Source organism: Crotalus tigris, unplaced genomic scaffold (assembly GCF_016545835.1).
Source record: "Crotalus tigris isolate CLP2741 ecotype Arizona unplaced genomic scaffold, ASM1654583v1 scf7180000017571.3126492, whole genome shotgun sequence".
NCBI classification, from domain to species: domain Eukaryota; kingdom Metazoa; phylum Chordata; class Lepidosauria; order Squamata; family Viperidae; genus Crotalus; species Crotalus tigris.
In genome coordinates, this window is record NW_024096482.1 from 71,576 (window position 1) to 99,221 (window position 27,646).

The 27,646-nt window shown below is 37.2% G+C and overlaps 1 protein-coding gene across 7 annotated transcripts in view; it reads right to left on the reverse strand.

Annotated features, from left to right (window-relative positions):
- Positions 1–27,646, reverse strand: part of SYT1 (synaptotagmin 1) — a 359,166-nt gene that overhangs the window by 3,899 nt on the left and 327,621 nt on the right. For 6 of the 7 annotated variants that reach the window (XM_039355193.1, XM_039355245.1, XM_039355207.1 and 3 more), the window contains 3 exons: positions 26,326–26,448; positions 24,534–24,701; positions 20,354–20,521 (listed from right to left, as the gene is read on the reverse strand). In XM_039355193.1, the coding sequence (XP_039211127.1) occupies positions 20,354–20,521; positions 24,534–24,701; positions 26,326–26,448 (459 nt within the window). The remainder of the gene's footprint in view (positions 1–20,353; positions 20,522–24,533; positions 24,702–26,325; positions 26,449–27,646) is intronic. The other variant, XM_039355200.1, reaches the window with a different exon arrangement.

A 27,646-nucleotide genomic window follows, 5' to 3' on the forward strand; every position in this document is an offset into this window, starting at 1 on the left:
AATTGCCAATCAATTCAATTGCTTCTTTTGCTTTAAGCAGCTTGATAATATACATAAAATTACTCCCACTGAACAGAACATAAATTAATTCAAAGCTTTAATAGATCACACCAGAATAATTTTCTTCTTTACAAGAAAAGGTCAGTTAAAACCCACTGAGCCAGCAACTGTTCTGTTAGGAAAAGGCTCCAAGTGATTAACATTTTGACAAAGAAATATTTTTTTTTACTTTCTCTATTGGTATTCATTTTAATAAAAGGCAGATACAACAATAAACAACAAAAAACATAAAATTCTCATTTACTTTATTGTCGTTAGGATTATGATTCATTCAGTTGTTTATGGTTCTTTGGGGACCAATAAACAACAAATTATTTCAGCATTATTAATAGAGCTTAATTTTTAGTGCCAAACAGTTCTTCTATATATTTGTACTAGATTTTTTTTAAGATCTTGTTTTTCCAGTAGATTTTTGTTTTATTTTTATTGTACCCATTTTTTCATAAAGTTCCCTTCTTTTCTGTAATTTTCTTAAATCAATCCATCCCCATTTTGTTGTTCCTTTCAGTTTCTTTTCATTATTTACTTTGTTGCAACTATTCATTTCTTTTTGTTCTTCTGTAGATTTGGTTGCTAAATTTCTGCCTAGCTAACATTTTCCTTTCTGTTTTCAATGTGTCAGAAGGCAGCCATTTTGCTTTCTTTCAATTTTGGAACACTTCTACATGCAAATCTTTAATTGGGTTACAAATCTTAGTCCAGAATTGTTCAAACACTCTATCTAATTCAATCAATTAATGACTTAGATGAGGGAATTGAAAGGAAACTCATCAAATTTGCAGATGACACCAAACTGGCAGGAGTAGCCAACACCCCAGAAGACAAACTCAGGATCCAAAAAGATCTTGATAAACTTGAACAATGGGCCCTATCCTACAAAATGAATTTCAATGTGGAGAAAAGCAAAGTCTTACATATTAGGCAGGAAAAACCAAAGGCACAAATACAGATTGGGAGAGAGCTGGCTTAAAAATAGTAACTGTGGGAGGAAACTTGGAGTCCTAGTGGATGATCACTTGACTATGAGCCAGCAGTGTGCAGCAGTAACCAAAAAAGCTAATACAATCCTGGGTTATATAAACAGAGGCATAGAATCAAGATCATGTGAAGTATTATTACTGCTTCATAAAACCCTAGTAAGACCACAGCTGGAATACTGCAGCCAATTTTGGTCACCGTATCACAAAAAAGTTATCGAGAATTTAGAAAACATTACTAATTCTACTAATACTAAAACACAAGATGATTGTGTGGATTTTTTAAAAGAAAAATTATATTGATAAGATGTTCCAAGTTGCCATATTGTACAACCGTTTAACATCTATTTGACTGGAGCACAAACATGGACTCAAATTGAGATCATTTTACCATAGTTTTGATTGAACCAGGCACTGGCTTTGACATCCTTTCCTTAATAATAATGGCTTGGTTTCTTCAACAAGAAAAATGGTTTTCTTGTTGGCAGCAAAAAAAAATCTAAGTATCTCTGATGTGAAGTGATCCATGCTAGTACATTTCAGAAAGGTGATTCCAGGAATGCTCAGTATAAATATTTCTGTTCCAACCGTAATCTTGTCTTGGCTCATTTTCAAATATTCCATGTTGCAATGGAATACATGATTTTCCAACATCAAGCTTTCCATTCACATCCAGGAACGTCAGTAGTGGATTTCCATCCAGCCATATTTTATGACTGCAGTGGTCCTGATACCCTCTCCTTTTTTCTTAATAGTTCATTAGATACTTTTCAACCTGGGGACTTGTCTTCTAGTTTCACATTCACATTTTCCTGCATGCAAATGTCCATTTGGTTTTTTTGCCAGAATAATGGAATAGGATGCCAGTTACTTTTACAGGGATCATATTTAAGTTTTTTATATGTTTATTAACATAAATTTACTAACAAAAACATTATTTTATGCCTTGGGTTTTTTTGGAAAAAGCACATCTTCAAGACTAAAAAAAAAAGAGGCACAATACAAGGAAGGAAAAACACAAAACAAACAAAGCAAAAAGTGAAATAAATGCACCCAAATAACAGTTTCCTTGGTATATTTGGTTAGGTTGGGTCCAGAGGAAAAGGAGAAATGTTGGCAATGGAGATAAAGGTAGTAGGTGACACAGGCAGGTAACAATGGGAAATCATAACCCATTTTGTTGTTGTGACTGTATCTTCAAGAGAATCTCTAATTCTTTTTTAATATGATAAACTGATTGTTAAAATAAAATAATCTACCAGCTTGTTGAATCCAGTGTTAGTGATATCTAAATGGCTAGGACACTTGTTTGTAAAGCAATGTGTACAGGCAAGAATTGTGCCAATTGACTGCCTTTAATGAGTAATTGATCATTCTGATCATATTAGTTTGAGTGAGTCATCTATCACAGGGCTTTTCAACCTTTTCATCGATTGTACCACTTTTAGAATATGGTAACATTCGAGTACCACCAGTCACCTAGCAAGATATCAAAAACTTGATAACCCCCCCCAAAAATGGAAAAAAGTGATAAAGTACAGGTAGTCCTTGACTTACAACAGTTTGCTTAGTGACTGTTCAAAGTTACAACGGCACTGAAAAAAGTGACCGTTCTGATCAGCATCAGCAAAACAAACTTGGGCCTCGATCCCCACCTGCTGCTGCAGGAGGAGTCTTCTGGGAGGGCACGTGCCATCTGGCCGCTTTGCTTTCCCCTCCGTAAAGCTGGGAACCTCGGTAAGAGGAGAGGGCAAAAAAAGTTGAGTCCCGGGAGGTATCACAAGCTCGTGGGGGGGGGGGAAGAGGAAAAGAAAATGGAAGAGAGTGAGGCCGCAACAGAGAGAGAGAAGGGGGAAAAGAAGGAGGGAGTGGTTGTGAGGTTGGCGCTCAGGGCCACGATGCGAGTGGTCTCAAAAACCTACCTGCGAGTGGATAGCTCTGTCCCTTCAGGCTCACGCTTGCTTCTGAAGTAAGAAGGGAGGGGAAGGGCAACATGGATCCTGCACAAGTCCCTGGGGAGGGCGGGGCCTCGCTCTGCGCCTGAGCTCTTCACATGTCCTCAGTAGGGTTCCTGCAGGCCGTCGCCAAGCAGCATGTTTTCAATTTCAACAAGCAAGTGATCTGGGAAGGAGGGGGGTAGGAAGCCAATGCTGCGGGGGTGAGGAAGGCGACGCCACATACCACCAGCCAGGTGGTCGCGTACCACTGGTTGAAAAGCCCTGATCTATCAGGCTTATTGTTCTAGTATTATTCATCACAATTTAAGCAATGTCTAGAAAACATATCTACCAAAGCCAAGCCTGGCCCAGGAAAAAAAAGTAGACTGATGGGAGAAAGGAGTATTACCAGTTGAAAGTACTACTTTTTAGTCATCAGTTTCCAAATAAATGCAATTAGTTGTCTCTCCCAGAAGCTTGGCTAAAAATACTGAAGACGGAAGATGTAACAATATACACTTTCATTTTTAAGAAAGGCTTTTAAAGAAAGGCCTTAGTCATTAAATTGTTAAATTTAATGACTAAGGGGGGGTGTTAAAAGCTTAATATCCTCATTTTCTAAATCAAAAAGAAAAAAGTTGATTTCCCACATTAGTAAAAGTGGAGAAAATAAAGAATCAATTGAACTAATCCTCTAAAAGTATCTGCATGTTCTATTTCCATTGACTTTCTCAGATACACATTTTTCTATCCAACAGCTTACTATGCTTTAATTACTGCACTTCATACCATTTTACTACTCAACTTCTTTCGAATTTTTATACAATTTTCTTACTAGTTGTCTCTACATTTATGCAAGCCACTGTGCAAAACACAGTTAACTTATTTTAAAATGAATGAGCCATCAATATTAGTTGACAGCATGGAAAATCTATCATTGATAGCATGTTGCAAATCCATAATGCAGCCTGTGTGTGTGTGTGTGTGTACACATACACACATATACATACCGTATATGCCGCCATATAAGACGACTTCCGCAAGTGCTAAACTCGGCGCCAAAGACAGGGGTCGTCTTATACGCCGAGTCGTCTTATACGCCGGAAATACTGGTAGTTTCCGGCATATAAAACAACGTTCTAGGAATGCGGCTTGGCGACAAAGACGGGGGTCGTCTTATATGCTGGGTCACCTTGTACGCTGGCATATACGGTACATACAAACACACATATCATTCTATTCCCTTTCAAAATGAGACACAATAAGACAAATAAATTAAAGGCATACAATAATAATAAGAAAACATTATTAAATCTAATTTTATACCAACAAATATCACTATACCTCTCCATACATTCTTATCCTTATAATTGGTCTTTGTTTTCACCATGTCTGGTTCACAAAGTCTTTCTAATCCCTCCTTTTTCAGGATCTTATCAAATAAACCTAACTTTTTCTATTGCCACCTTCCTCTAGATGTATTATCTCTTCTTTCATGCATTTATTTGACAACTTGATTATCTTTAATTTTCTCTATGAACAAGCTGCTTCAATGTATTCATTTCATTCATTCACTTTTATATTTACTCTAATTCTTGGCTCCCCCCCTTTTTGTTTTAATAATAAAAATATTTGCATTAGATATTGCCTTCCTATTGCATTCAGTTTATTTTTAGGTCTTGCCTGACATATTGAAGTGCTCATTCCCATGTAACAAAATAGGCAAAAGCAAAGCTATTTTTACTGTAAAATATGAATAATATACAGCACAACTCTTTTCAGATGATATGGGATTACAAAACATGATTATCTTCCCATAATTATGTACAAGTATATAGTGAGTTTAACCAGGTTAAAGGTAATCTATGTTTTATTATATCAGTTGAAAAGAAGTAATAATTGGTTGCCCTTGCCTGATCTTTAAGAGCCCTTTTGCCTAAAGCTATATATTCATTTAACAGTTACTTAATGCATTTCATATTATCAAGAGATTGCCTTGGAATTTAAAAGTAATTGGAAACTATTCTGTAGAACTGAAAAAGCAGAGTTCAGAATCTCAGAAGCAAGATAGTATGTCTTTTATGCCCAAATCTGTAGGACGAAATCTTTCTTATCTGTACGTGTACTAATGGTACCTATCTCTACTAAGCGATTCAAGGCAGAGCAAAATAACACAGGAAATTTCATTTGGCCCTTAGATTAGATTTTGGATCCTTCTCAATTCTAAAATCAAAATGAAGTGCTAAAATGTCCACTATTTTAATTAGATATAATACAATGGAGATGAAGAAATCTGCCCAATATATGGCTTCCCTGTTCATTTGTAAATTATTTTATTAGATACACACAGAAACACACATAAATAAGCACATGTTTACTTTGTAAAAAAAACCAGACCAGTTTAAAATATAAGATGATCTAGTTATTAAATATAAAAAATATAGCACTATTACATAATCTGGCAACCAGGTTTTGTGAGATGTTGAACCAATAAACAGATAAATAAGTAAATAAAACATAGGTGGAATTATTCCAGAATGGAACCAATTTAAATAGGAGCATATTTTTTTCTTGTAAGGAAATAATATTGCATTAATATTGCACTATTTCAGGGGTAATGCTAAACAGGTACCTCAAGTTTTTATGGAATAGCTCAGTGTCTTAATTTTGTTCATGTCATTTTCTGCATCAACTCCAATGTGCTGTGCACATGCATCAGAAGCCTGCTGTGGCTTCTGGACTTCAAAAGACATATTGCATTGATAAAGAGAAAATCATAGCGCCTAAAGCACTAGCCTCTTTTTTATTTATTTCTTGTATTGATTTAAATGATTTATATGGCCACTCAGTTTTCAAGTAGTTAACACTGTATTGCTGACATGTGGTGAAAAACATAAAAGAGAAGTTAAACAAAACACAATACAGAATAACACAGATAAAACATACCATATTCCAAAATCACAGTTATTATATGGACTGGCTAACAAGATTGGAGCCATCTTAATCTCGGGAGAATGCTGTTATGTAGAGCAAGGTTGTTGCAATGCATCAAAATCACTTTATAGGCTCTTCACAAAATCATCCACATTGCAATAAGTAATAGAAACTGTCATCTGAGTATACAGTTTTTCCATTACATTATCCTAGTAGGTACTATTTAAATTTAAATCCACACCTTGATTATCTCATTTCTCCAAGATACTGCATGTAATATTAATATATGGAGAAGTCATTTGTTCAATCAGCTATATATCCAAAGCTGTCTTCATATGAGTCCAAAGAACAATTCAGGATGAAGAAATATTTGAAACAAACAAGTTGGAATACATATTTTTAAATTAAGTAATAATGTACATCTCTTGCAGAGTCATAAATAACCCAAGTGGCTGCTGTTTAGTAGAAAACCTCAAGACAATTTTATAAACAAACCAACAAATAATAATAATAATAATAATAATAATAATAATAATAATAATAATAATAGTAAAGTTGGAAGGGACCTTGGAGGTCATCTAGTCCAACCCCCTGCTCAGGCAGGAAACCCTACACCAGTTCGGACAAATGGCTGTCCAGTCTCTTTTTAAAAACTTCCAGTGTTGGAGCATTTACTGCTTCTGGAGGCAGGCTGTTCCACTGATTAATTGTTCTCACTGTCAGGAAGTTTCTCCTTAGTTCTAGGTTGCTTCTCTCCTTGATTAGTTTCCACCTGTCGCTTCTTGTTCCTGCCTTCAGGTGCTTTGGAAAATAGCTTAATTCCCTCTTCTTTATGGCAGCCCCTGAGATATTGGAATATTGCTATCATGTCCCCCCTTGTCCTTCTCTGCGTTAAACTAGACATACCCAATTCTAGCAACCGTTCCTTATATGTTTTAGCCTCCAGTCCCCTAATCATCTTTGTTGCTCTTCTCTGTACTCTGTCTAGAGTCTCAACATCTTTTTTACATCGTGGTGACCAAAACTGGATGCAGTCTTCCAAGTGTGGCCTTACCAAGGCATTGAAGAGTGGTATTAATACTTCGCGTGATCTTGATTCTATCCCTCTGTTAATGCAGCCTAGTACTGTGTTGGCCTTTTTGGCAGCTGCCGCACACTGCTGGCTCATATTTAACTGATTGTCTAGATCTAAGTTATTGTTTATCTTTTCTACCACTGCATTTATTCATACCTCACCTTAACAATCAGAGATGCTTAGCTATAAAAAAGAATGTTTAAATGTGTTAAAATCTTTTGATCTCAGTTAAAAACATAAATTTGCAAGTATGAGAAAAATAAAATAATGAATATACTGAATGTGAAGATTACAAAAGTCATATCATATATTTTTCTTTTTTAAACAAATGCCTGACCCTTAATATATTATTTGGTTTTAAAATCAAATGCTATTCCAATTTAAATATATTATTTGGTTTCAGCACCAATATTCAAGCTACACTTCAGCTTATATGTTATTTACTGGTGCACAGTGCGTGTAATCTAATGTTGACTAAAACCTTAGAATACAAAGAGCTTAATGTGTCAACAGTAATAAAAGTGAAAAACCTGAAATCAAATAAGCATGAATATACTGTCAAATTTGCCTGAGACTTTTTACAAGAAAAATCCAAAAAGAAAACATCCTGATGCAGGTCCTCTCTATGAAGTTTCATCTGATAAGACCCAAAGACAGCCTTTTCATGGCAACCAGCCTCTGGAAGATCATCTACCCCAGGGGTGTGAAACTACCGGCCCATGGGCCAGACGCATCACGCGGAAGCCGCATCTACCTCATTGCTGGGAATGACAAAACAGTCCCGATATGTCACACAACGTTATGTATGTTATTCTGTATTGTGTGTTTTGTTTAACTTCTCTTTTATGTTTTTCACCACATGTCAGCCATTCAGTGTTAACTACTTGAAAATTGAGTGGTCATATAAATCATTTAAATCAATACAAGAAATAAATAAAAAAGAGGCTAGTGCTTTAGGCGCTATGATTTTCTCTTTATCAATGCAATATGTCTTTTGAAGCTTCAAACAGCGATTCCAGAAGCCACAACAGGCTTCTGATGCATGTGCACAGCACATTGGAGTTGATGCAGAAAACGACGTGAACAAAATTAAGACACTGAGCTGTTCCATAAAAACATGAGGTACCTGTTTAGCATTTCCCCTGAAATAATGCAATATTAGTGCAATGTTATTTCCCTACAAGAAAAAAGTATGCTCCTATTGGTTCCATTCTGGAATAATTCCACCTATGTTTTATTTACTTATTTATCTGTTTATTGGTTCAACATCTCTCAAAACCTGGTTTTGATTATGTAATAATGCTTGGAAGGATGGAAGGCTAAGTCAACCTTGAGCCAATCAGGATCAAACTCCTGGCAGTGGGCATAGTCTGCCTGCAATACTGCATTCTAACTACTGCACCACCATAGTATGACTGTTGGCAGTAACCTCTCACTACTAAGAGTGGCAATATTCAGTTAACAACCAGATACTGTCTAGAAGACCTATTTAACCAGATTCTGCAAGGCTTTTAAAGAAAAACCAAGGCTAACTTCTTTGGGGAGGCTTTTTTATACGACCAGATAAAATAATACCTCCTGGCATCAAATCTTCTGACATAATGATGGATGGGGCAATCAACAGCTTCTCTGGGAATGCATACATTGAATGGGTCATTTCTGATTGAAGAAGGAATTTCTGCAGATATCTAAATGTTACAATAATTTATAGTAAAATAAACAGTAAGCTTTTTATTAATTAACTAAGTTTAACAAAGGGTGCACAAGGTGAAAAAGTCATAAATTTCTTTGACAATTACTACAGAAATAGCCAAGTGATAGAGAACTATTAAATGTTCATGTTATAATGTTTTTCTGTACTACTACGATATAAGGTTAGCTGTGGTTGAAAACAAAATACCATTGGTCTGTTTTGTTATTCTAAGTATCCTCCCAGATGAATTAGGACTGAAAGACCAACATTTATTCTAGATCAGCAGTTCTCAACCTGTGGGTTGCGACCCCATTTGGGGTCGAACGACCATTTCACGGGGGCTGCCAAACAAGGCTGCCCGCCATTTTTTCCTCTTTTCTTTAGCTGTGCTACTCCCTCTTATTCTATTGGCTTTTGAAAGCCAATAGAATAGACTCTCTTGAATAGAGTCTAATTCTATTGGCTTTCAAAAGCCAATAGGAATTGTCCAGGCTGTCTCTGCCCTGCTGAGCCTGCCAAAAGCCCCAGTCTGCAAACGGTGCTGCAAGTTGTCTGCAGCGAAGGTGAGCTGTCAGGAAGCTTCCACCCCTCCATGCTGAGCAACTACTAAAAATGTAAGTAAAAGAGGGCCAGGGGTGGGAGGTGGGAGGCCGGTGAGCGCAGGGAGGGTTGCTGGCGTGCGTGGGGCCCGGCAGGTGCCTTACCTGCTTTGGGCTGGGCCAGCTGGTAGCCCAGCTGGTGGTCAGCCTGCACTGTCACTGCCGCTTGCTGTGGCCACCCAGGAGTGCCTGGGCCTGCCTGCCACCACCCCGAATGGGCAGTGGCCAAGGTAAGGCTAGTGGGGCAGTGGCGGGTGCAGGGAAGGTTGCTGGCACGCATGGGGCCCGGTGGGTGCCTTACCTGCCTTGGGCCCAGCCGGTGGTCGGCCTGTGCCGTCGCTGCTGCTTGCCGTGGCTGCCCAGGAGCGCCTGGGCCTGCCTGCCGCTGCCCTGAATGGGCGGTGGCCAAGGTAAGGCTAGCGGGGCAGCGGCGGGTACAGGGAAGGTTGCTGGCATGTGTGGGACCCGGCGGGTGCCTTATCTGCCTTGGGCTGGGCCAGCTGGTGGCCCAGCAGGTGGTCGCCCTGCGCCATCACTGCCCCTTGCCAGCTACGCCTCAACTGGCGCAGGGGGCGGCACCATGCATGCGCGGCCCTCCTGGGCAGGGAAAGTCCTCGACGTATGACTGGTTGGGTAGTCTTCGACTTACAACCAGTTGGATAGTCCTCAACTTACAACCGGTTGGGGGTCGTGGCATTAAAAAGGTTGAGAACCACTGTTCTAGATAGTACATTCTTTATAAATCCATTTCAGAATATTTGCACTGAAGATTTCCTTTTACAGTGACAAACCAATTTTTACTCTTTTCATTATTATGGTTTATGTAAGGTGTGTTTTTTTTGTTTAATAAATATTCTGTTTATTGTAGCCTGAGTGCAAAGTGCTTTAACTGTCAGTTTAGCATATATCTAAACCAAAAGAAAAATACTGGTTAAATAATTACTATGGTAATCACTGACATGGTCCAAATTGACATTTAGAAACTGGCAGAAGAACTCTGAAGAAAATGACTAAGGTTTCTTCTTCTCAAACTTCTTTCAGTTTTTTGTCTTTAACCTTTTCAGGTATGCATTTCTTTTTCCTATTACCTATTATTATTTGTGATAATTTGGATGGTGATGAAAGGCGTCTTCTTCAGAAGACTGAAATAAATGTTTAACTGAATTTGGAGTTTAAATGTTTAGAATACCTATAAGGCCTTATCATCTTTAATTTTTGCACAACAACAGCAGTAGTCAGATTGTAATAGCAGCGCTCTTTATAATGCTGCTGTCCTTAGAATACTAATCCACAGAGAATGGGTTGTTTAGAGGGGAAGTGGATCTTTGAAGTCAATTCTTTGCTCCCAGCCCGTGCAAACCTTGGTAACATATCCAAACATCAAAACAAAACTTACACAAGATGGCCAAGTCCAATTTGTATATGTTTCACTGGCATAACGTTGTTATTGTTTGATGCTTTACTAAAATCAGAAGATTACTTAGTAAATCAATGAACTATAGAATATTGTTGGTTAAATAAACTAAACAACAAAACATTAGATTTGTAAGCTCCTTTCCTTCGAGAGCTCAAATTGGTATCTGTAACATACAATTTCATTTCAACGACTATCCATTGAGCTGAGAGATAATCCTGGTTCAACATTCTACTAGAGCTTTCCACGGGTGAAGGTGGATTTCAATATGCCCTCTTGGTCCTAAGCAGTACCAAGGTTAGATATTATATTGCATATCCCAAAGGTGGTTTTTCAAAAAGCAACTGGACTTTGAACAGAACTGAAAAAGCTTCTTGGATGAGAAATGACAGGTCTTCAAGGAAAAACAAAATCCAAGTAAAAGAGCAAGTAAAAGACACAATGTTAACTTGGAGTAAAATTTTTGGTTATGGTATTGATTTAGATAACTGGCAAGAATTATGGGAAAGGAATAGGAAGCTCACATTAGCCACTGCGTATGAAGAAAACTTATATAAGATGTTTTACAGGTGGCACATTCCCCCTGTGAGATTAACTGAAATGGACAAAAAGACCTCATTGAAATGTTGGAAATGTAAAGAATCGCTAGGGACCTACTACCATATGTGGTGGGAATGTTCAAAAGTACAAAAATTTTGGCATTTGATAAAACAGTGGCTAGAAGAGAAACTAATGCAGAACATCGAGTTAAAACCAGAACTCTTTCTGCTGGATATCATTAAGGATAGATACAATAAAGAATCCCTATACCTATTACTATACTTGCTAACAGCAAGAATGTTAGCCTTTACACAGAGGTGGAAGGATAATGAGACACCCCCAGAAGAAGAGGTAATAAATAAGATTTTATCCTGTGTGGAAATGGATAGGTTGACTTAGAACTCAAGGATAAGAGTGAAACAGATTATTATGAAATCTGGAATAAATTGTATAATTGGTTGGGGAAAAATAGACGGAAAAACTCTCTGATTCGGCAAAACATATTAAAAATATTAAAATGAAAATTAAGAATATAGATGACGGGACCCACCAGAGAGAATATTTAAGAGAAAAAGAGACATTTGTTTGAATATGTGGATTACGAATTATAGAAATCAATTGTTAACGATCTTTTCTTACAAATATAAACTAAGCAAACACACTGTTAACCGACTATTACGTGATTTATGTTTTAAAAACCAATAAAACTTATAAATAAAAAAAAGGAAAAACAAAATCCAGTTGGCTTTTGGAAAAGCACCTTGGGACAACCATGACCTGGATGAGTGAGAATTTCCATAGACATTATATTGCATACTGTTTCCTTTTAAAATATTTTAAAATGTGTATTTAACATAATCTGTCATTCAAATATTTAAGTTTGTACCAAGGGATTCATAGGGATTTTACCTCCCTATCAGCTCCAGCCATGCTAATGGCCACATATTGTAGGCTCCAACAATTTTTGGAAATGACAGCATTACCTGCTATTGTTTATATTGCCATCTATTAACCAACAGTAATTTGAAGAAGTAGAATGTAGTAAGTAGAAATCAGGCTAAATGAAGTCAAATAAAAAAAAAATCATGACTTGTTGTTCAGATAGAATTTATCTGCTCAGTAGCCTGGTCTTCTGCATAGTATGACAGCTTCTTAAAATTCATGGAAGTTATTAAATATATACATTTACTTCTTATCTTTAAAATACTTTTTAAACATCAACACTAATGTTTTGTGCGTGTGTAGAAAAATGAAAAATGCCATAAATCTGTTTTATAAATTTACTTGGGTCATGAGACACTAAGGACAGGCTCCCAGATTGCTTTAAAAACCCATTTTTTGATTTTACTGCTGACCCTTTTTGGAAGCAGATTGAAAATAGGGTGAATTATCAATGAAGAGAGCAACAGAATGTCAAATCTTTTTGTCTTGTAGGTCAATGCATTGCTCATTAAAAGTAGAAGTTATTATCTATAGCAAGTGAATCAGCAAAGAGAGAGAGAGAAACATAAAGACAGAAAAAAATCAAGTAATAGAGATGATTAAGTGAATGGCCAAACTGTCATTAGAGGGGTTGCAAAAGCTTTGTTCCCTTAAGGTCACAAATGAAGCATTTTATGTGATTGAGTCCTATTGTAATTTAAGGTGAAAACTAGACAACCTGTAACTATTGGGCAATCCTTTCAGACATATTTCCTTACCTAAACAGAATGATCACAAATGGGCAAAAATGCAGAGGGAGCTAGAGCAACTTCCAACTTCCTGCCAGCTTTCCCACTGAAATTGCATGGGGAAGCTGCCAAGGAATGATAGAAATCACTTCTCTCCTCCTTGACTAACTTGAGGCACTACCTCCTCTTTGCTGAGGGGAGGACAAAGGGAACTATGGATCATCCCTGCATATCCCTAAGGGCTCACTCCAGGGAGGAAGGGGGTTCACCCATTGACTGCCAGCATCCCTCAACTAGTCCCATCTCACCAGAAGGTATCCAAGTTGTTCCCTTACCACCTTCTGCCATTAAGAGATTTAAAACTTTAGCCTTGATTTCAAATACCCAATTGCCATTCACCTGTCAATCTGTGCTGCCAGGTGATTGGGTGCAGAGGCCAGAGGGAGGTGGGACAGATAGTGAGGATAAACCCTCCCATATTCCTGTGCACTACAAAACCTACAGGTTTTGGGGAAGTGTAATTGGAAGGAGTGGTGGTGCTGAAATGGCCACAGCTTTCCCAAATTTTGTTCCCACAGAGTCATGGATCTTGGTATTCTGTAAATTAGCTCATATGAGTTACATTGGTTCCATAACTGTTGTCCTATACATTCCAATTTCACCCAATTGAAGGTTACACAAGACACAAGAGTTTTAGTAGTATATTAGGTATCCCATACTCATTGGGTGATCATTTCAAAGATATTTGCTTATCTGAAGCAAAGAGAAACAGAATGACAAGGGCAGGCAAAAAACCATTGGGAGCAGGAGTGACTTCCAACTTCCTGCTGGCTTCCCCATTGAATTTCCTGGTGGAAATCTGGCAGGGAACACTGAAAATCTTCCCTTCCCTTTCCAGCAAGCAGGTAAATTACCTGTAGTTGTTGCAGGGGGCAGGGAGCAAGGGATTGTCCGGGAAACTTCATGAAACACTGGAAACGAAGAGCATGTCAGCGTTGCAGCAGCCCTGTAGTTCACCAGCAGCCAGTGGCATTAAAGTAGCCACAACTTCCACAAATTTCATTCCTTTGGGAATTATGGATCCCAGATTTTAAACACTTTTTGTAAGTTAGCCCATGTGAGATACCTTGGTTCAAAAATTGTTGCCCTATGATGCACTACTTTGCTCAGTTAAGTCATGACAGTGAGGGTTTTAATAATATATAGATATAAAATGAAGAAAGAAAATTCTCCATAAAATGTGTATCCGTGTGAATAGACTGTACATTTGTTTGGTTTTTTATGACAAACATTACATTCAGTAATTAAAAAAAGAAAGGAAATGAAGTCTGTTATAAAATGTTTTTGCAGTAATGGAACATAATTACATTTGTTGTATAATTTGGATGGAATCCAGTTGCTTAGGGTTTTAAGTTGATTTTAATTATGTTTTTACAATAATTAGTGGGCCAGGTTGTGGTACCATGCTGTTGAGCACTAACAAGCCAAACGCATACCCACTGATGCACATCTGGCATCAGCAATCTTTGCATGAATTTTTGCTGTTTTATTTGGGTAGCTCATGATATTTTATTGTTTCAATATAACAAGCCATCTTGCTGCTTATCACAACTCACATACTCACAACGGAAAATATAGACAACCAAAGATGGTCTTTCCTAACCCAGTGGCCATTATTATTATTTTTTATTGAAAAGTTTTATACAATATTCATCCCAAGACCCACCCCCCCTACGCCCCCACCCCACTTCCCAGAGCTGAGTACAGGGTTACAAATAAACAATCAAACTCTAAAAAACATTACCTAACTATACAAGTAACCAAGTCCATAACGCACTTTAACTCCCTTTTAACATAAATATAGACAAATTAAAAATAAACATAATAATATAAACAAATCAATATTGTTAAACCACACTAAAACTGATAAAAATTAAAAAAGAAACTATTAATAATACTCTAAAATTTATTCATAGGCTAAATGAAACTTTTTAATCCCATATTTATTCTGAATATAATCTATCCATCTTCTCCAAACCGAAATATATCTTTCTTGTGAGTGATCCTTCAAGTAAGCAGAAATTTTTGCCATTTCTGCTAAATTTGTCACCTTAAGCATCCAATCTTCTATAGTAGGCAAAGAAGATTTGCCTACTATAGGAAATATTTCTTCCAATATTGCCCTACTAATAACCTTGCAGCTGTTATAAAATTCAACATCAAATTAGTTTCTTTAGCATCACAATCTACAATAACACCCAACAAAATTAGTTGTGGTGTGAACTTTATCTTTCTTTTAAAAATCTTTTGAATGTTCCACCAAATCTTAATCCAAAAAGCTTTTATATTTCTACAAGTCCACCAAATATGAAAATAGGTTGCATCCAAGCTACCACATCTCCAGCATTTGGGCTGTAAATTGGGATACATATAAGATAGCTTTTTGGGATCCAAATGCCACCTATAAAATATTTTATAAAAAATTTCTCTTAAATTTTGAGCCTGAGTAAATTTTATATTTCTAACCCAAATAACCTCCCATGTATCCAATGAAATCAGTTCTTGAATATTTTGAGCCCATTTTATCATATAATCTTTAACTAAATCCATTTCAGAATCCAATTCTATTAAAACATTATAAATTTTCTTTATGTGGGCTCGATTTGAATCTTTAATCTGTTTTACCAAATTCTCATCCCCTAAAGTAATACCAACCTTTTGATCTAAGCTCCACCTAACCAACAATTGGTTATACTGAAACCAAGACTGTACAATATTTTCTTGCTTTAACTCAACTAAAGATTTTAATTACCAATCCTTCCCTACCAATCTAAGTAATTCCTTATAAGAAATCCTATTCAAGTTCACACCCCTAGATACCCCCTCTATCACGTGTCCAGGAATCCCCCAAATTGGTATTTTATAATTTAACCTATAATAATACTTCTTCCAGACACGCAATAAAGCACTTCTTAAAATATGGGATTTAAAAACCTGATCTACTTTTTTATCATAAATTAGATATGCGTGCCATCCATATAGTAAATCCCATCCCTCAAGAGAAAGTATATTTTTATTTGTTAAATTAAGCCAATCACTAATCAATATTAAAGCCACCGCATCATAATATAATTTCAGATTAGACACCTTAAGTCCTCCTCTTTCCTGTACATCTTGTATAATCTTGAACTTAACTCTTGGTTTTTTTCCCCGCCCAAATAAATTTATTAATACTCTTCTGCCATTCATCCAAATTGGCATCTTTTTTCAAAATAGGTATCATTTGAAAAAAAAAAAGAAACTTTGGAAGAACATTCATTTTAACCGCTGAGATTCTCCCCAGCAAAGATAATTGTAGTTTTTTCCAATCATTTAAATCCTTTTGCACTTTTACCCATAGTGTCTCATAGTTATTTTTATACAATTTAGCATTAGAAGTTGTAATGTATACTCCCAAATATTTAACCTTTTTCACTATTTCAAAACTTGTCAATTTAGCTAACATATCCTTTTCTTTCATAGACATATTTTTCAGTAATATTTTAGTCTTATTATTATTTACCTTAAAACCAGAAACTTTCCCATACTGGGTTATGATTTCCACCAAGTCCCTTACCGAGTGTGTCGGTTGAGATAATGTCACAACCAAATCATCAGCAAAAGCTCTCAACCTATAATCATTCTTATTTATTTTTATTCCCTTTATTGTAGTTGATTCATGGGTTTTAATTAGTAAAATCTCCATTGTTAAAACAAATAACAATGGGGATAATGGACATCCCTGTCTTGTACCCTTTTCAATTTTAAAGGCTTCTGTTAATCTCCCATTAATTATAATTTGTGCCGATTGTTGTTGATATATAGCCTTAAGAGCATATAAAAATTTATCCCCAAAATTCATTTTCTCTACAACTCTCAATAAAAATTGCCAATTTAACTGATCAAAAGCTTTTTCAGCATCCAAAAATATCAAAGCCGCAGGGATTTGATTATTCTTGTCCAAATACTCAATTAAATTAACAATTTGTCTTATATTATATTTCATATATCTCCCAGTTATAAATCCAGATTGATCACTATGGATCAATTGCTTCAAAACATGCATTAATCTATTTGCCAATATTTTCAAAAAAATCTTATAATCTGTGTTCAAAAGAGATATAGGTCTATAACTCTTAGGCTCGGTAAGATCTTGATCCTCCTTTGGGATCAACGATATAAAAGCCGTTCTCCAAGATGGAGGTACCTCTGCTCCCAACAAAATACTGTTAAAAAGTTCCTTTAATGGTTCTATCATTTCTTCAGATAACATTTTATAATAGATTGCTGTTAATCCATCTGAACCCAGTGGCCATTATTGAAGCCTTAAATTGGAAGGACTATGCAGGTCACTGAATTGTAACTCACTGCTCACTACAGGGATCCAAATGAAATTATCAGGTAGATTACTGTCCAACTGCATGACTACATACAATAAAGGGGATCCCATTAACTTTTTAAATAACTGGCAACCCTGACAAATTTCTCATATCACTTAGATCAGTGGTTCTCAACTTTCCTAATGCCGCAACCCTTTAATACAGTTCCTCATGTTGTGGTGACCCCAACCCCCCATCCAGCTGGCCAGAGAGGGGGGGCAGGAAGGCTGCTCTGCCAGCTCTGCCCAGCCTGGTTGGAGAAGCGCCATTCCTCTCCCTCTTTCTCTCTCTCTTTCTCTCTTTCCTCTCTTTTTCTTTCCTCTCTCTCTCTTCTCTCTCCCTCTTTCCTCTCTTTCCCTCTTTCTACTTTTTTCTCTTTCCTCTCCCCATCTTTCTCTTTCTCTCTTTCCTCTCTTTCTCTTTTTCTCTTTCCTCCCTCTTTCTCTCTCTTTCCTCTTTTTTTCCTCTCTCTTTCCTCTCTCTTATGGCAGTATTGTTGGGGGGTCCCTGCCGCCCCGGCCTCTGTGCGTCCTGAGCCGAACGGGTGGGAGGGGGAGCAAGATGGGAGGCAGCAGCAGCGGCAGTAGCATGGCAGCATCATCAGGGTTCCTCACCACTGCCTCCAGCCTGGCCACTGCCCCGCCACGTCCTCAGTTGAACGGACGGGGAGGGGGAGCAGGATGGGAGGCAGCGGCGGCAGCGGTAGCATGGCAGCATCGTCAGGATTTCTTGCTGCTGCCCCCGGCCTGGCCAGCAGCCCACCGCATTCTCAGCCAAAGGGGCGGGGAGGGGGAGCAGGATGGGAGCCAGCAGCTCCGATGGCAGCAGTGGCGGCTCGGCAGCATTGTCGGGGTTCCTCGCCACCACCCCCGGCACGGCTACCGCCCTGCTGCATACTCAGTTGAACAGGTGGGGAGGGGGAGCAGGACGGGAGGCAGTGGCGGTGGCGGTAGCACGGCAGCATCATCAGGGTTCCTCGCCGCCGCCCCCGGCCTAGTCACTGGCCTGCCGTGTCCTCAGCCAAAGAGGCGGGGAGGGGGAGCAGAACAGGAGAGAGAGAGAAGGGAAGTGAAAGTGCCTCTCTCTCTCTCTCTGTCTCTACAAATGGCGGAGGAGGCCATGCGGAAACGAACGCGGAGCAGTGTCTCGGTTCCTAAGACCATCAGAAATATGTGTTTTCCGATGGGTCTTAGGCAAACCCTATGAAAGGGTCATTTGACCCCCAAAGGGGTCGTGACCCACAGGTTGAGAACCCCTGATTTAGATGCTTTTTTCCCTCTAATTTTCATTTTCAATTCAGCAATATTGTTGAATGTCCTGCACCCAGTATTGGGCAGAATATTTTATAAGGATGTCATCAAGACAAAAATCAAGATGAATTTATCAGAAACTAAATTCTATCAAGAGAGGTGGAAAGAACAGGATATGTTTAAACTAATTTGAAGACAGAAGTTATATGGTGATATAGAATATGGACTTTCTTCACTGTATTTAGACAAACATAAACTGTACCATTTCACATGGTTCTGCAAAAATACAGGCATAAGAAAAAATCTCCCTACAAATGGAGACATATAAATATCTTATTAATTTTATTTCAGTCTAGTACTATTGAAATCTATATTAACAACTGTGTATATAAGCACATGATAAGTCAACTTGGGCAAACAATTCTTCCTTCTGGACTCTAGGATATTATTTCAACTAGTCCTAAATACCTATATATGAACTCACAGATGATCAATAGACATTCTCTGATTATATTTCAAACAAGCTACAGTTGCAGTTGTACTTTTTATAATTCTTCAGGGCAAATTGTTTAGCATCCTTTTCCAATGGCTTTCTAAACAATCTTAACTATTATATATCATTTACATGGGGCTGACTTAAATTCCCATCATTCCCAATAAATATTGTCATTGATTTAGGCTACTATCAAGCTTAGGATCTCAGAAGGAACATTAGTTTATTTACTGCATTAGTTTCCATAAGGCAGTTCTTCTATATTTTAGCCCTGGAAGATTCATCTACACCACCACAATGTGCCACAAATAAATATGGAAATGAAGCCCCAAGGAAGAAATGCCAGTAGTATATAATCAAGATTGCAAAGCTGTTTTTGGCCATTTTCCTTAGTATATTCAAAGCTCTATTGGTTCCCGAGAATGATTTCTGATTAGAACAAGAAGACAGAAAACTGGTACACACATCATAAAAAGATAGACAAAGACTCAAGCACTGGGAAACACTTTCCAACTTGCTATCTCTTTGAAACCAAATCAATCAAATATCAATAATAAAATATTTTTGGTTAACTTTACTCTTTATATTATTTATCAGGTTCCCAAAGTTCGATTTGAAGAGGGGGAAACAAACACGAAAAATGATGCAACATGTCTTGATGTAACAGAACCTATCATATTGATTTTATTTGAATCAGCATTTGGCCAAACAATCAATCAATAATGTTCCACATATATAGATTTTCACCTAAACTCAGATGACCTTAAAAAATTACCTATATTATACTATCCTAGCTACACTTAACTTCTGTATGAACTATCTTGCATCAATAAGTGAAAACTTTCCCGGTCCCAAGAAATGAGTAAGATCCTTTTAAAAAAAGATGCCCAGTATTGGATCAATAAAAGTCTCAATGCAAAGCATTTCCTTGGCATAGGAGCAGATTACTTGCAGGACTTCTCATCCCAGGAGTTGATACCCTGAATGCCTGCATATTCTGTATATATCCCATGTTCAATTGATGTACAAGTATTGCTCTTCTGCATTATAGCCATGATGTTTAAGATCAGAATATTGCAGCTAAAGGTCTGAAAATTTCATTTTGTCTGTTATGTGCCCTAGCTATTCATTTCTATCCTTCTTGCTCTTCTAATAGGTACAATCAAGTATTTCTTTAATTTGTTTTGTGCTATGGAGTCTTTTAATTAGAAAAGACTATCCTAAGATTAATCTGAAACATAGAAGCAGAAAATAAAACTGAATTAATTCTAACAAAGGGTATAATTCTCTTACCTCTTCTTTTTCAGCACTCTGCAAATCTCGCCATTCTTCAGTCACGTGACCAAAATCTACAGTGTTCATGGCAACTTTGTATTCTCCAATAATATCATGCTTAGAAAAGCGGTCAAAGTCATATACTGCCATCACTAAAGTTTTTCCTCCCAGTTCAGAATACGGCACCTAAATTAGAGAGAGAGAGAGAGAGAGAGAGAGAGAGAGAGAGAGAGAGAGAGAGAGAGAGAGAGAGAACCCCACTTATAAGGCCTTTAAAAAGTAAATATGCCTTGATTGCAATTCAAAACCTTTCCTTTACTATCTGCCATCCCCATTTAACTGAAAGGAGGGAAAAGGCACATTTTCTCGCAGAGGCCATTGATGACATTCTTTAATGGCCACAATATAGCAATCCATAGAGCAATGTGGTAGCTCATTCATCAATGAGGAAGTTTCGCCTGGAGTTCTGAAAGTCAGTCTCCACCATGAAGTTTAAGGCAAATTATCTGCCCCAGACACATAAGCTTTCAGTACTGGAGGAAGTTCCTTTCAATAAATCATGCTGTCACTTCTCTCTTCCCAAAAGTTATAGGATGATAAAAAAAAGCATAGATCTGATTTTTTTTCTCTGTTGGCACAGAATAATTAAAAATTAGATAGCTTTTTTTGAAAAGAACTTTATTATTTTTCTCTTTAGAATTTCATTTTGTTAATGATGAGGCTTGCCCTTTAGCATGATATGTTGCTGTATATTTTGGCAACAGAAGGCCATATTCTGGATTATTTTTCATATGTTCTCTGCTAGAGTAGAGTAGAAGGGTTATCATTAGTTATATTACATTAAGAAGAAGAAATGCAGTTGATGCATCTTTTATAGGGTTATAGGGCAAAATCTATTTGGATTTGTGCTCAAAACATGGCTACTTTTATTTATTTTCAAATATGAACATTTCCTTTAACTGTATTCTTAAAATAAATGAAGTTTTTGGCCCATGTTCTTCACGTATATTTAGCTTTTATTTGTTTTCAAAATGGTTCCCTTCTTGTAAAGCTTGTCATTTATAATGGATGAAGAAACTCTCAGATTTAAAAAAGAAACAGGAAAACTTCCTTTTAAGATAAGCACGAAAAACATATGCACATTAATGTACATGTTTCCTGATATTATAGAAGGATACTAGAACTTTGGTATTTGTAGAGGCAGTGACTGGATGTTTTGATTTATTTAATCTTAGTTTAATCATTTGCTTAGACACCAGAGCTATTACTTTTGTCAGCTTTGAAGCATCCCAGCAAAACATTTTTAATATATACTACCATATCATAGTAATACCTCTAAAATTATTTTAGGATCAAGGAAAATATAGTTCCTTAACCCAAAGAGATGGAAAGTAATTCTGATTTGTTCTTCTTTAATGTGAAATTCTATGTTTTAAAAATGGTGCTTATTTTGGGATAAGTATAAAAAGATTTTATTGTTATGCTTTGTAACAATGCATACAAAGCAGATTATGTGACTGTGCTGAAAGATTTCCTGGCCTATAATGACCTGGTTCCAAACCTTCAGAAAAAAATATTAAGTTTAAGGCTTCTCATTATTTTCTGTGAATATCACTAAGTTTCTGAGATAGCAGTTACGAATTCCAGTTTGAATCTCATTTCACTGAAAAGACTAGGAGGCTTAAGGAACCATTATCTCACATGGTGTCAATGACACCAATTAACTATCACAGAGTATATGGAACACAAAAATACTAATATAAATACATGTGTATAATCAAATTAATCAGGTGCTATTTTTTAAGAGGGAATAATATTCTATTGGAAGTGAAAAATATAGATCTAGTAGAAAAGGAATTGTTTAACAATTCTTTGTTTTACTGCATTTATTAAGTTCCTTTCTAGGCAAATTTGTAACCCATCTCCCAAGTCCCAACTTTCATAGCATCCAATCAGTCAGTATAATAGCATCAGAGTATATTGTTATTTTTTATAAAATCAATTAGATTCAAGACAATATTAAGGAAAGATAAAAAGCAGCAAACTCACTTCTGACACCATAAAATGTTATACAGGTGTGCTCTCAGATTCAGCTTATGGTCACTCACAGACACTCACAGATTCAGGGTGTCATGCCTCCCTGAATCTGCTGAGGAAAATGAGCTGGAACTGGATCCCATGGAGGTCGAGGGAGAGGTGTCTATGGCTTCAGAGAAATGTGGGGAAGAGCAGGCCAAGGCAGGCCAGGGCCTTTCAGGATTGGGACAGGATGAACATGAGAGACAGAGCTCAGGTGATGAGCAAGGGTCACCCCCTCCTGATCCTAGAGCACAGAGAGTGGAGAGATGGAGGGAACAACGCAGGCAGGCTCAACTACACAGGAAGAGGGCTCTTCGCCCCTCTCCACAAGGCACACCTTGAGACTGAGACTTAAGGAGATGCTGCGGGGAGGGGCATTTGTTGGGAACAAACACTGAATGCTTGGAGTTTTGTGTGCCATTGCTGATCTTGGAAACAGCTCTGATCTCTTGTTCTGTGTTGTGATTTCTGCTTGGAAACCCTGAAACTCTGACCATTCGACTGGCTGACAAATTTGATTTGGTGTTCACAGACCTCGATTGAATTTTGGCTTCTCTTCTGAAACTGCTCAGGTAAGCTTGCATTTCCACAGACTCCTAGATTTTGGATGTTTGTTTCTTTCCTTGTTATCTATGTGGCCTTGAGTAAATTACTCTTCTAATCTAACTGAGTTGAAACCTGAAGGACAGCTTGTTCCATACACACACACTTCCTGCCTGAAGAGTTAAAAATTTGTGAAACTACTTGCAGCCAGAGGCTGCTGAAGGTGTGTGTGTCTTACTTTGTTCTGCGGCTTGCCAGAAACGTGGGAGCATTTGGGGAAAATTGGAGCAAATAAAGAGCGGCTTGAACTGCCAGCCTCTGTGCTGTGCCCTGGGTCATCACAACAGGCCTGGAAAATTGCCACACCCAATCCCAAATCAACTGAACACTGAGGCACAAACGGTTCTTTAAAATACACAGAGACCCAGTGAGTTTAGAATAACAACAAACTTTTACTGATATATTTTTGCTCTTTTATATACACACACACACACACACACACACACACACTTACCCAGAGACCACTACTAGGCTGCCAGGCACTAGCCAGAGGGATGGAAGCTGCCAAGTTTGGGATCCAAAAGCACCTCAAAAGGGCTGGGCAGGCTTGAGGACTTCTTTTTATCCTTCCCAGAGTTGGTTGGGGAAGGGCTTGCCATGTACTCAGACCCAACTTTTGTCATTTTCTTCCCTTTATGACTTGGTTCCTTTCCCTAAGAGAGCTTTTCCTGCCTGTTGTCTACCCTGCTTACGTACCTTTGCCACTTTTAGGTATGGTGGCTTTGGCCTAGTCTCACTCATTCCATCCCCTGGCATCGAGTTAAACAGAAGATGCCACAAAATGGGGTTCACTCATCACCTGCTCAGAGCATTACAGGTTTTTGTATGTATGTATAGGTTTGCTGTCTAGCTGGTATTTTAGGAAAACAAATATAATCTTGTGAGTACAGCTGGAATATTGTACTTCAGACATGTCAAACTCAAGGCTGTGATCTGGATGCGGCCTGTGATGGTCCCAGATCTGGCCCAAGTGGCAGCCCGGAGATGGCAAGGGATTAGCCCCCTTTGCCCTGTCCCTGTCCCCAGTTTGGCCAGGCATCCCCCTAGGCGTGCGCACAGGAAGCAGCGAGTGCGTGAGGGCCAGTGGTGCCTGGCAGCAGCCACAACCAGCCAGATCTCATTGGCTGCCACACCCTGAGATCCTGGGCCAGTTCTCCAAGCAGCAGGTGGAGGCAGAGGCGTGGGGGACATGATCCAGCTTGCTGGACATGCTGGGCAGCTGTCCGCCCCACCTAGCTGCAGCAGGAGTGAGCAAGCAAAGACGGATGGTGGGTCCGAGCAGTGTGGCTGCTGGGCCAGCCCTCAAGCGGCAGGTGGAGGCAGAGGCATGGGGAGGCACGCAATACGATATACCTGTCTTTAAGTATATTTTGCAAGAAGGCAATCTCTGAAAACGTATTACTTTTTTAAAAAAAGTTCATTATGTTAACAGTAACAATTAACTAGGCTATAAACAATTCATTGGTGAGGTATAGGGTTAATCTTTAGTCATGAAAAAGTAAGTACATTATAATACCTTGAATGTAAATTGTTCATTGAAGACAGGGTTAAGGGTTTTCCTGTGAACTTTTGTCTCATATTTCTTTTTCTTATCAGGAAGCAGGAAAACCTTCACATATGGATCAGATGTACCACCCATATCTAAAGCAGGCAGCTCAGCAGCTTGAATTATCCCTACCAGAAGCTGGAAAAGGAGATGAGACAGAGGGAAAGAATTAGTTCAGCAAAATTTTAATCAGACATTTAAGGAGAACTTATTCCTGACATGTCAAGTTGCATACATACTACTCTTCATTTTCTGATGCTCTTTGAGTGAGGAATATGTGAGAATAGTAAGGCCTATTAAGTTCTGGACCAGATGAAACTTTAACCAAACATGCTTCAGGAATGAGTAAACAAAAAGGTTACCACAGAACAGCAGATGAAATACATGAAGCCTTACTCAGGCTGTATCTGAACTAGAAAGATGTACTTGGAGACATTGCTTCAATTCATGATTATTCTAAAAGGACTGAAATGTCTTGCTTTAAGCAGCTATAATCTGAACTAACCTTTGCCTTAAAACAGGGGTGTGAAACTCGCAATGTCACGTGACGTGTCATGATGTATTGGGACTTTTTTCCATTGTCAGCAATGGGGTGGGCACAGTTTCGGCATGACACATCTGGCCCGCGGGCTGGCAATTTGACACCCCTGCCCTAAAGAATCCATCTTGGGCTTTTTTTTTCTCTTTTCAATAGAAAGATGTAAAATTGCATGATAAAACTTGGCATGCAACTTAAGTTAATAGAAAGATTTGATAGAAGTTAAAACTTAGAAATTACTAAATGAAAATATTTGAAATATGAAGGAGTGTTTATCCACCCACAATTAATCATTTTTAAAATGATCAATTATCATTTTTAAAATGATCAATTAAAATGATACAACTGATTTTTATTTATACTATCCTGTCTATGACTATCAGACAGATAGATAGAAATAGTATTAAGAACCTGGCAAGTATATTAAATGTACATGTGCATGAAGGCTGCATTATTATTGTAGTAAATACTAGCACAATCTTTGTGTACATGCACATGTAATGTAAATATAATTTAATTATCTTTTCCATTTAGCTATGCCACAAATACAGTATTTTGATGCAGAGTCTTTTTAATAGACTATAGAAACAAAAAATGACATATCTCTATTAATTATGAAAGTTAACAATTTTTATTAGCTATGAATGTGAAAATAAGATTCATTACTTATAAATTAATAACTGATTTGTGTTTGCTTAATTGGTATAATTTTGTATTATAGAGTTATGTTTATTTTATTATTTTTAAAGAGAGTGTTTTTAAGTTTTCATGTCAAAAGCACAATACAATATAGGCAATTTGATAAAGATGTTTTTGATATAAAAACAAAACATCTGTAATGAACTTTAATGATTTGGTTATGAAAGTCTAGGTATAATAAAGATGATTAAGAACATATATTTTAATAAATAATATTTTAATCTAAAATCAATATACTGTTCATTTGATAGATTTTTAGGATATAACCAATAGCCAATAATAATCCAAATAAGTACTATTCAAAGAAATTCGACTTCCAAGGGAGATAGGGCAAATTGAAGAAGTGAAGCCAATAACTACGGCAAAGACCAAGGAACCAATAATGGTTCCATGGAACCTCTCCAGATAAGGGAGAACTGGAGATCACCATGTGTGCTCTATGAGACCTCAGGACAGCACTTTTCTGCAGGTTTTAAAATACTGGGTTTTAATTCATAAAATTCTAAGATCACATTTGTTTCAAACCTGATTGTTCTGAAAGTCATAATCCAAGGAATATTGGATTTTCCCTAATTTCTCCTCTTCTTTGGCTTCTTCTTTTTCTTCTCCATCAGTCAATCCAGTTTCAGCATCATCATCCTTAAGGGCCTGTAGACAATTAAGAGCAATAAATGTGTCAATAAGAATGACTGATTTATAAGCAAACCCCTAAAATAATCTCATCAAAAAATAAAACCAAGCACTTCTGCTTAGTCATATAGTGAAGCAAAAAAAAGCAAGCATGATGGCATTATGTTGTCTATATATATTTAGATTGGTCCAAATATACAAGAATTATCAGCAGCAAGCAGCAAAAAAGCTATGAAACGCCTCTTTGGAGGGGGGGATATTGCAAGCAACAATTGTTTCAAAGCCTGAAACATAAAGAGAATGTCAACTTGATACTTAATTTTTTAAAAATCAAATTGAATCAAATTGCTTGTCCAAAGACAGTTGTGAATAAGCATGCTATTAAATAAGCAAGGTTGCAAAGTCTTCCAATTTAAACCATTGTGCATGCTGTGAATTACCTACATTAAAGCAAAGTGCTTCTGCAGAATTACTGCTATTTTAATGTTATTGCATATAATTTCTTCAAAAAGTGAAATGCCAAACAGCTTCAGTGTTTTTGTTTTCATTTGGGTTGAATGTAGAAGCAAAGGTACCACTAAGACATTAACAAATGTATGGTCACAAAAAATTAGGATTCCTTTCATTCTCTTTTTCTTTTCATTTGATATTAATTTAAAGATTGGCTGAACCAAAGTGACTTAAAGATATCTCATTTTTAAACAATTAAGGATAACTAACACTTGCAAATTTATCTGAGATAAAGTATCATTAATTTTAAGAAGGCACTGAGAGCAATTTCCAACAGAAACTTTATAAAAAAGAAAAAGTTAAAAGTATCGATTGAAGCAGTATTTGAAACAAATTTCCATCTTATTATAATTCAGATTTAAAAATGGGCAGACAATATTTTGTATGCTAGCTCTTGAGACTTATTTCCAAATATCTATGTTTAACATTTCAATCAACAGGCATGGTTTCTCAAAAAAGTATGTTCAAGGATTTAATTCAGTTAAAGTTATAATCTGATATGTATCAGCTACGCTGCATTATTTTTGATTTAAAACAATGGGGGAAAGAGGTCCAGTGATTTCAGTGTAATTTTAGGATTGTCAACTCTAGTTAGAATGAAACTTAAATGTGTTTCATCATGTATTTGTTAAAACAAAATAGGCTCAAAGTTTTATTTTAGGTGATAGAAACTTTATGATTAAATGTATAAAAATATTACATCAAT